General features: G+C 48.1%; 1 protein-coding gene across 2 annotated transcripts in view; it reads right to left on the minus strand.

Moving 5' to 3' along the window:
• Positions 1 to 8,038, minus strand: part of ARID1A (AT-rich interaction domain 1A) — a 132,038-nt gene extending 124,000 nt beyond the window's left edge. The window contains exon 1 of one of the 2 annotated variants that reach the window (XM_040338006.1): positions 7,033 to 8,038. In XM_040338006.1, coding sequence (XP_040193940.1) covers positions 7,033 to 7,704 — 672 coding nt within the window. In that variant the 5' untranslated portion in view covers positions 7,705 to 8,038. The remainder of the gene's footprint in view (positions 1 to 7,032) is intronic. The other variant, XM_040338005.1, reaches the window with a different exon arrangement.
• Between the last annotated feature and the right edge of the window lie 2,555 nt (positions 8,039 to 10,593).

The raw sequence follows: 10,593 nt of genomic DNA on the forward strand, positions 1-10,593 counted from the left end.
GCGCTCAAAGAGCCTCTGCACTGTTGCTACCAGTGCACATGATCCCTTTCATCCAAGTAAGCCACATCTACTCATGATTTAGTGTGCAGGAAATCCATGTCTATATTCACCAAGGCCCATATTGCAGTCAGGGCTAAGCCAAAACAAGCCAAAAGTTTTGTGACGTAATTTTCAGGCCCAACCCCTAGGCTGTGCAAAGTTACTGGGAGCCGTCAGATTGAGTTTTTGACTGACAGCTCCAGTCCGCATTGCATGGCCTGTGGAGAGGGGAGTACCTCAAAAATAGGAGCCGTCACAGGACATGGAGACCGGCTTCAGCTTAGTCCCACCCCCAGTCAAGGCTGTGCTGCAGTTAAAAAAAAAAAAAAAAAAAAAAAATGCATGACCCAATTAAACAAGTCATGTTATTTTTTTTATGCCAAAATGTTAACCTGGTAATACCACCATAAAGGCAACAACTGTCTCTCACCTGTGCTTCTGCATTTTCACAAGCATGTGCCATTCAGTACAAATGTCAATGTATCACAATACATGCATACCATATAAAGAAAGCTGTAAGGCCCCTTTCAAACGTCCGTTCCGCCTGTCCGTTCATTACAAGTCCGTTAACGGACTTGTAATGAATCCCTATGGGAACGCGTCCGTTAGCGGATGGAGCATCCGCTAGCGTCCGTCGGGATCCGGTTTTCGGACGGAAGAAAACCCTATTTTTCTTCCGTCCGGCGGAACGGAACTGATGCAGACGGACAGACGGTCCGTCTGCATCCGGTTCCCCATAGGGCAGAGCGGAGCTCAGACAGGGCGGTCCCTGCACTGTGTGCGGGGACCGCCCTATCCGCCAACAGCTCAACGGGGATCCCCGCTGAGCCGACGAAAGAAACTGAAGGGACGTGTGAAAGAGCCCTAAGAGTACTGATGGCTTTATTAGCCAGCAAGTATTTCTTCAGGTTTATATTCCAATGTACTGTGCAAATTAGAATTTTGATCAGATAAACTTACTGAGCCAAAATATGACTGCAACCTTCTTACCAAACATCTCTTTAACACCAACTGTAGTCCGTTGAGATGCACCCACAACATTTAACAGATTAAAGTGGCATTTACTGGCGGTTTAAAATATTTATATCTACAGTTTTTATCCTTTGTGATCCAGTCATGAAGCTGCTCCTTTGTTCAGGCTCTTACAATAAGGCCCCTTTCACACTGGGGCGTTTTTCAGGCGCTTTGGCGTTAAAAAAGCTCCCTCAATGGGAAGGGGGCTTTAGGAGCGGTGTATTCAATGCTCCTAAAGCGCTGCAAAGAAGCTGCTTGCAGGACTTTTGACACGCTGCCAGCGCAGCGCCTCAGTGTGAAAGCACTCTGGCTTTCACATTGGGATTGCAGATGCAGCTTCTTTCAGGCACTTTACAGGCGCTTTTTTTTTTTTTAAAGCTAAAGCGCCTGAAAAACACTCCAGTGTGAAAGGGGCCTTATGGGGGTGACAATTGCGTGGCATCAACCAGTCACAGGCTTCCACTGAAAGCTACAAGTGGACGTTGCAACATAAAATTATACAGGCATTATCCACTGTTGTCACCATCAGGGGGACCTGCCCCGAGAAATTCCGTGCAGCCATCCCTGCAGCTCATGCATGTAGAAGGGAAGTAACTGCAAAGCAGCCACAGAGATCTGCAGTGCAAAGCTGCAACAAAAGGATAACTTTTTTTTTTTTAAGAATACATGCGTTGGCAATTGAAATGTCATTCAGCAAGGATGCATTCTCCTAGGCCAGTGGTTCTCAACCCTTTAGTGCCGTGACCCCTTGATACAATTTCCCAAGTTGTGGGAACCCCCAACAGTAAAATTTCTCATAGCGTGCGTTGTCAGCAACCGAAGCAAGTAATTTGCACCCCTGACCCACCAAAATTTTGCGCTCCCTGAGTCCTCCCCCCCCCCCCCCGAGTCCCATCCACTCATACAATATTAAAACCTCATATGGTACATTTTCAGATGTACTACTCTTTCTCTTTGTTCTGCTTTCTTTACCTTTTATCTCTCGCTATCCTAATTTCTTGTTTTTTCCCCCGTCCCTCTCTAGCCGTCTTTCTTGTTTTTTCTCTTATTCTTTCTCTCCTTTTTTTCCCCCCCCTTTTCCTCTCCCTTCCATGTATTCTGTTTTTACTCCTTCTTACTCCTTGGGGGGGGGGGGAGATGGAATGAGGGGGTTGTGCTGGGGGGGGGGGGGGGGAGTTCTGATCAGCCAACTTAGGTGCTCTTGATTAAGGTCATCTGCTGATCTGAGAACTGTAGTGGGGACTTTTAATAGCAACCATAATCACTTTGTGGTGTCTCGTAGCAGTGACACCTATGCTGAAATCAGGAGATAGGGTCTCCTCCAGTCCCACCCACTTCACAATCCTCACCAGTCAGCAGAAAAAAAACATAGTATCAAGCGCACTCCCTATAGATATCTCTGTAGACGATAAACAAAGGGTAAAAGGTGGGAACAATAGAACTCCAAACTAATTTTGTGAGTATCAAAAAGTGAAAAATATAGTGCTCATATGGAATTACTATAGTCCATCAATAAAATGTCCACAGCACTAAATAACCAAACGATGCCTTGCTTAGACGGCTGCCAGCTGACAGATGAAGCAATCTGTGAAACAACAAGAAAGGAGACACAAAGCAGGGCCTTCTGAGCGTAGCAAGTGTATTTAATATTGGAAATGTATTGAAACATATAAATCACCTACTCACATGTCTGATGTAGGTAAAAACATAGTCAATTGTAAAGGGTTCATCCGCGGGGGTCCCGGAGAAGACGAGATGTCCTCATGCTGGCATGCAGTGTCCTGGTCTGTACTGCAGCGGCGATGGGAACCAAAAGCGCCCTCGGAACTGAAGTGTGCGGTACAGGTCTCCACTGTGTGCTGCTGTTGCTGCCGACTTCACATCCGGGCGCGGGAGGTGCACGCGTTCGAGGCTTTCAAGTCTCTTCTTCAGGCATAGTCCGACTATGCCTGAAGAAGAGACTTGAAAGCCTCGAACGCGTGCACCTCCCGCGCCCGGATGTGAAGTCGGCAGCAACAGCAGCACACAGTGGAGACCTGTACCGCGCACTTCAGTTCCGAGGGCGCTTTTGGTTCCCATCGCCGCTGCAGTACGGACCAGGACACTGCATGCCAGCATGAGGACATCTCGTCTTCTCCGGGACCCCCGCGGATGAACCCTTTACAATTGACTATGTTTTTACCTACATCAGACATGTGAGTAGGTGATTTATATGTTTCAATACATTTCCAATATTAAATACACTTGCTACGCTCAGAAGGCCCTGCTTTGTGTCTCCTTTCTCACCAGTCAGCAGACCTCTAGTCATTTCCCCCCAGCCATGCCGTGAACTGAATGGGCGGCTGGGAAGAGGCTAAGTGGGCGGCTGTGGGCTCCAGGAACAGCCCAGCTGTACCAGTACCAGCATAAATCACTTCTCACAAGTATTCCTGACATCAAAATAAAAATGGTGACAGAGGGAGCTCCAGCTGATTGACAACCTCAGGGGTGGAGGTGGGTGTGTACCTTCCCTCCAATCAGCTCTGCAGAGTGTAAGTTCAGCTCTCCGCCCTCTTTCTCTGGAACTCTCAGACAAGCTTATAAATTCTGCACTTTGAACTTATGGAGAGGGTGCTACAGAGGAAGATCCGTTTATTCTCCATCGCCTGAGGATAGTTACTAACTCGCTTCAATGGGTACATTACGAGTTTTACAGCCACTTTGTAAAAATCAAAACCAAGTTCCATTCTTTCTACCTGGCCTTACTCATAACTCTTGCCATTGAATTGTAACAATTTCAATTGGTGCAAAAGTGTGGTAGTGGTCAATATCACTGTAACAATTTTTTTTTTTAGGGGAGACAAATACATCATATTGCTCAATGGCTAAAACTAGAATGTCGCGATACAGAAAGTACAGCATTTTCTGAAATTATTACAACAAATCCTACTAATTATTCAGTGCAATACTTCTCATAGGGACAGACAAGGAATAACTATGTAGATCAGATGTTCTGACTTTACTGCCTAAATGTTGTCACTGTACTAGATCAGATCACACTCCGACCATATTGAGCCAGAGAGCTAGCATTTTTTTGGGAGGTGGTCGGCTATAGCAGCCTCCATATTTTTCTCAGTATTGGTTCCATTTACGGTTGAATGCCAGGGCACTTAGAACAGAAATAAATTTGCTTTTTGAATTTCCTTTAAAAGTAAGCAGTGCAAGTATCTAGATTTTACACTAGCATCTTGGAGTCCTTGTACAGAAGACCTTAGATCAGGGAAGGGAAAGGCAGCATAAAAGGAGCCAATCGGTTGTACTACAGTGCAAGGAACATGCTAATGGAGAAACGCTTAGATGAAGTCAGCAGTTTGCTTTTTCTCCTTTGAGCCTAGGTTCACACTGCTGCGAATTCAAAATCGCGGTAAAATGTGCGATTTTACTGCGATTTCGCGGCTGCGATTTTGCCGCGATTTCAGCCGCAATTTAATGTAAATCGTGGCCCAAAATCGCAAAAAGTAGTACAGGAACTACTTTTTGAAATCGCAGATGCGGCGTCGCACTGATTAGGACAGTGCCATTGCCGCCGATTTGAGATGTGATTTGACATGTCAAATCGCATCTCAAATCGTTCCAAATCGTACCCAGTGTGAACCAGGGCTCAATGTTCATTCACAGAGGGAGGAGAAGACCTGTATGTTACTGAGCAGCAGAGAAATCAGGTCTTGTTCCCTGCCAGATTCAGGACTGTGTTGTGTGGCAAGGCTGTGCAAATAAAACAGAATTGAGAGCAAATTAGAAATTTGTAGGTAGAATAGCTCCCTTACACGTATCCCATGTGTGTAGCCTTTGAAAAAAAAAAAAAAAAAAAGTATACACATATAAAAGCTGCAGTTTGAGATCTCTAGCATTGTACCGTTTGCCAAGTGCCATGTAGTGTAACATTTTTTTTTTTTTTTAAGTTGCAGGTTAAGATTTCATGTGTAAGAAAACTTTAGTACAAATAAGGGAATGTTTTGACAGATTGGTGCTGTACAATACCTATGAAAGTTTAGCAGCCAATGGAATCAAAGTACATTGTAAAACTGCCCGCATAGGACAGTTAAATTGGATTTACAAAAACAAATATATACAAATATAAACACACACACAAAGGTTTGATGAAGCCGAACACGAGTATGTGCAGAAAATGTGCTTATTATAGTTACATACACCAGCACAAATTTTAAACTACAGTACTAGATAAATATTTGGATTTTAAATTCTTTTTTTTCCCCCAGTTTAAATCCTTCAACAACTCTTCTAAAACATACAAATCATAAGATTCTGCTACATAATATTTGTTTTGTTTTTTCTCTACACCACATTTCTGTAACCCCCCCCCCCCCCGATCAAAAATACATGGAAAGTGGGTTATATGGGTTCCAAAGCCATAGTATACACCAGTGGGAAAAAAAAAAAAAAAAAAAAAAACACATGCTGCTTTTTCATGCACAGAACTGTACTGGAATATGGTAAAAATAATTAAAAAAAAAAATCTGTAATGCATCCGGACACATTAAAAAGCACCAAAAACATACATGCAGGAACCGTTCCACCCGGAATGGATCTGAATTATGTTTTTGTGCTGTGAATGAGCACTAAGGTGTTTGAAAAAAAAATAAAAACCCCATAGCAAATTTTGTGGCTCTAATGACAATAGTGTTAACTGAAAGGTGGAGCTAGCATATATTGTGCTTTTGGGACACAAAAACCTATGCTCACCTGTATCATAGAAATATCAAAGTATTGTGCATTGTTACAGGAGACTGCACAAACATAAAAAATGTAAACATTGCGAGTCACTCTTCATGTCCTCAAATCGTGATGTGGAATACAGAACCAATCTGTTGCTAATCAATAACTTAATGATGGAATATGTTCAAATGAAAGTTACTTGCTATGGGTACTACTTATTAAAAGGGTCTCCCTCAGTCTGTTCTACATTGCAATGTGGCACAAGGAAAGAAAATTAACTGGACTCCTGGGACAACAGTCGGCCATGTTCACCAAAGAAGCCCACTAAGGCCAGACGTACTATACAAAAACAGTACACTCTTTAAAGAGCCAGCCAAAACATTAAAAGCTTGCTCCTTGGCGTTTAAAAAAAAAGTTTATACAGCACTTAGAAGACTACATGTATCCAATGCAGAATGACCTCTAAATAAAAAGGTTTGTCAAAATACAATTTAAATCAAATCTACAAAATATTTCCAGCATGCCCCTAGGTGGCTTGGTATCCTGCAAGGATCAGAATAGGGACAGGCACATTTCATATTCCAATTGGGAGGAGAGGATGCACATGGTGTGTTAGGGTACCAATGTTGTTCTCACACAATAGAGGTGTACCTTCTGAAACTTAGTTCAGTGTCAGATTTGCTGCCATAGCATTTACACACTACGTACAAAGTCACCTACCACTGACACTGATCTCTCTATGCAGCAAGGCACTATTACCCCCCAGTCTTTAAATGTCAGGTCACATTTATTCCTTCCAAACATCAATAACTCCTCCTGTACTAGGAATATCCAAGTGACAACAGACATCTCCCCTCTGATCATCACAATGGTACTTCTCACAAAGCAATGGGGTGATGGCCTGGTGAGGCCCTGTACACAGTAGCGATCTCATTGTCTATGTAACCTGGCTGACCCTCGCACAGCATAGCTCTCACTTCCCCACCTACAACCTTCCTCTTTTAACTGTGCCATCATGGCCTTTTTTGCCCCATTTGTGAGCCTCTTGGAGGGACTATAACGCCCAGCCATCGATGTGCCCCCCAATTCACACAATGGTCACCCCCCCACGAATGATTTGATGTAGAGCCGGTCCCCAGGACAAAACAAGCCCAGATCGTGTAGACAATAATCAGGCAGAGATGTGCTCACATGGCAGTTGGTAGGACTCCCCCTCCCCCACCATTATTCTCATCGCCCATAGAGCCCCGTCTAGCCGATTACCTGAGACGTCCTGGGTATGGCCTGCCCGCTGCTTCCTGGGCTCCCGGGTGGGTGAACCACCCCTCTCTGACCTGCGGCCCAGCCGGCTGCATAGCCCTCGGGTCCTTTGTGCTGCTCTGAGTAGTCTCCTCCCGTGTAGGCCGGATACCCCCGTCCGGGGCTGGGGGCGGTGAGCAGTTGATTCAGGGTCGGGGTAGCAGCTGCCGGCTGCGCGGGGCCGAACCGAGGAGGGGGAGGGTAGGCCGGAGCCGGGGGTTTGCCTGTGGTAGCGGTAGGGCGAGGCGGGGGGTAGCCCGGTTGGTAGGCCCGATTCGGGTAGGCCGTATAAGAGTTGTAGGCCTCGTTGGGAGGCGCGTATTCCAGGCCGAGGCCGGGCTGAAACACCCCTCGGTTGTACGAGGAGAAGCCGAATCCACCGGGCGGGTGTGAGGAGGCGGCGGAGGCCGCGGGCGCATCTCCGGGCTCCTGAAGCGATGAGGCCGAGGTCGCTCGGGTGCCGTTGGCCGCCTCTGGCGGCTCAGAGTCCGTTGAGGCCGGAGCCGGGGCCTCGGATTGAGACTCGACCGAAGAAGGAGGTTGGTCCCCGGGGCTCTTCTTTAATTCGGGACCGGCGGCTGCGGGCGGGGTTCCCCCAAGGCTGGGGCCGGAGGCCGGGGCTACCTGGGCGGCCATGAAGCGCTGTGAGTAAAGACGGTATGGAGGTGGCCTCCCCCCCCGGGGTGTCGGGCTAGGTTCGGACAGGAGGGGAGGGGGGGAGCCGCTTAGTCGGACACGAGGCGGTGGAGAGGAGGAGGAGAGGCCATTTTACCGAGAGAGGAGGAGGAGAGACAGGCCGCAAAGCGCGGAGCTGGGTGTCCTGGACTGGGGGGGAGGATGAGGCCGCAAGACCCGGCTAGTGGAGCACGAGGAGGGAGCCGGGCTGGCAGCTTCCTGCACAAGAATCACATACACAAAAAAACCCGGACCGGATCCGCGCGGACGGGACGCAAAGGCCGGACGCTGGATGGCTGTTCTATTGCGGGGGGGGGGGGGGTGCTGCAAGTCCCGGAAGTGGATCACACACAAAAACTGGAACCAGATCTGTGACCAGTCTTCTGGAAGGGTTTGGAAAACCCGGACTAGGGTGTCTGATACACAGTCATGGCGCTGGCAATACCCGTGGGGTGCATTATAGGTGGGAGCTGCATGGTGGCTCCATGTTCTGGGTACAAGATGAGCACAGCCCTGAAGCATGCATAGAGCAGCGGCGGCTGCAAGACCCGGATATGGGCCGTTCTCTTACATTGGGGATGGCACAACGGGAAAAAATGGGAGCCGGGTCGCAAGGCTGAAGCGCTTTTCAGATTGGTACAGATAGGGGAAAACACGGAGTTGGATTCAAGATGGCAGGATTAACGCTTTATCGGGCTCAGTAAAACCCGGAATGTGGAGTCAGGCACAGGTAGGGCCAATACAATGCTAATGGGGGGGGGGGCCCGGAGCACAGAGAATGAGCCGTATCTTTAGCGCCGGACACTAAGACCTGGACGTGGAATTAGGGCATGGATTTCCCCGACTGTCTTTTATGAGCCGACATGAAAGGCAAATTAAGGCAGTAAGACCCGGGGAGGAGCGCGGGAACCCGGAGGGAGCTGCATCACGTGACGTCGTAGGGCGTCTGAGAACGCGAGGACGTCACTAGGTGTGTGTCCTCCAGCCTGAGCTTGTTGTGTTAGCCTTGCTGCTAGTGTGTGAAGGTAATGTGCGGAGGAACATATGTGTACATGTTCGGCACCACAGCACAAGGCGCGCTTTTTGTTCACCTTAAACACACACACGCACGGTTATACGGTAATTGCCGTGTCAGCTAGAACCTAACCACATATTTCTGTGGAAAAAAACAGCGTTGTGCACACGCCCAGTGACGGCGTACTGCACCCCCCAGAGGCCAAATGGCAGTGGCGCTGCTAGTTTTCAAGGCATATCACAGCTCCCCTTTGACCCCAGACGCAGGCACAAAGAAAAGCCAGATCTCCGGGGGGAGGGGCCCTTGTGTTGCCCGGACCCTCATTCTACAGCGCACTGACTGACCGGGGAGACCCACAATGCACCGGGGCTGCCAGAGCTTTGTGCAAAGCCCGAAGTGGAGCGGTGGCAGCAGTGAGCAGGGGCGGGTAAATAGGTCTCTAGACAAAGGAGGGAGGAGGCATTGGCTGCCAGGAGAATCAAGAGGGCCGCGCTAGTGGACAGGAGAGCTCTCACGTCTGTCTACAGAGGCAGCGCGCGCTGTGTACACACTGCTGACATGTGTCTGCTAAGGGAAGGCATTGCACATAGTAATACAGCACACAGCTCAAATTATTTTATTTATAACTATTATAAAAAAAATACTAATTTGAAAACTTGATTTCTATATAAGCTAGAAAACAATATGACTTTTTGTAAAGTGTCCATTTATTACAGGGGGTGTTATATATATATATATATATATATATATATATATATATATATATATATATTGAGTTGTCACTAATATCACCAATGCTGGTTTTTCACAGCACACTGGCAAGGTCACTTTCTTATCCAGGAGTGCTTTCTGTAATGATGTGTATGCTTTATGTTGTAATTGAAGTTCAATTGTTATGCCTAGTTCCTTATGTATGTTAGGAAATGGTTAACAGTTTTGGTCATGTGATCTGGGGGTGGGGAGCTGTGGTTAGTTCTAAGATGGAGGCTACTGAATAAAGACCAAGCTCGTGTTCAAGTTCATGCAGGCTGCCTATCCTTCATGCTAAATCGTTACACTTCCTACTGAGTGTTTCCTTTACAGAATCTGAAATCGTGTAAAACAGTAGTCTCCAATGTGCGGCCCCTTGTTTGCCTTTATCCGGCCTTTGGGGCATCATTCCTTCTACTGACACTAACAACGGAGAGCTGTTTCTCCCACTGACAGGGTACTATTTCTCCCACTGACACCAGTGAAGGGGCGCTGTTCCTCCCACTGACACCAGTGACGGGGCGCTATTTCTCCCACTGACACCAGTGAAGGGGCGCTGTTCCCCCCACTGACACCAGTGAAGGGGCGCTGTTCCCCCCACTGACACCAGTGAAGGGGCGCTGTTCCCCCCCACTGACACCAGTGAAGGGGCGCTGTTCCCCCCCACTGACACCAGTGAAGGGGCGCTGTTCCCCCCCACTGACACCAGTGAAGGGGCGCTGTTCCCCCCCCCACTGACACCAGTGAAGGGGCGCTGTTCCCCCCCCACTGACACCAGTGAAGGGGCGCTGTTCCCCCCCCACTGATACCAGTGAAGGGACGCGGTTCCTCCCACTGGCACCAGTGACGGTGTAGTGTCACCGTTTGCTCCCTATCGCAGAATGCAGCCTAAGTCACGTGGCGTCGAACTGCGCATGCGCAATGCGTTCCAACGCCAAATGCGATGCGTTCCAGGGGATTCACGACACTACCGTTCAGTGAACCCATCACAATTTGTGACGAGAAAGCATACACAGAGCGGGGGGGGGCGGAGATAAAGACTAAGGCCCCGTACACACGAGAGGATCTATCCACTGGAATTGATC

The sequence above is a fragment of the Rana temporaria genome, chromosome 2, assembly GCF_905171775.1.
Source record: "Rana temporaria chromosome 2, aRanTem1.1, whole genome shotgun sequence".
In the NCBI taxonomy this organism is placed as follows: Eukaryota; Metazoa; Chordata; class Amphibia; order Anura; family Ranidae; genus Rana; species Rana temporaria.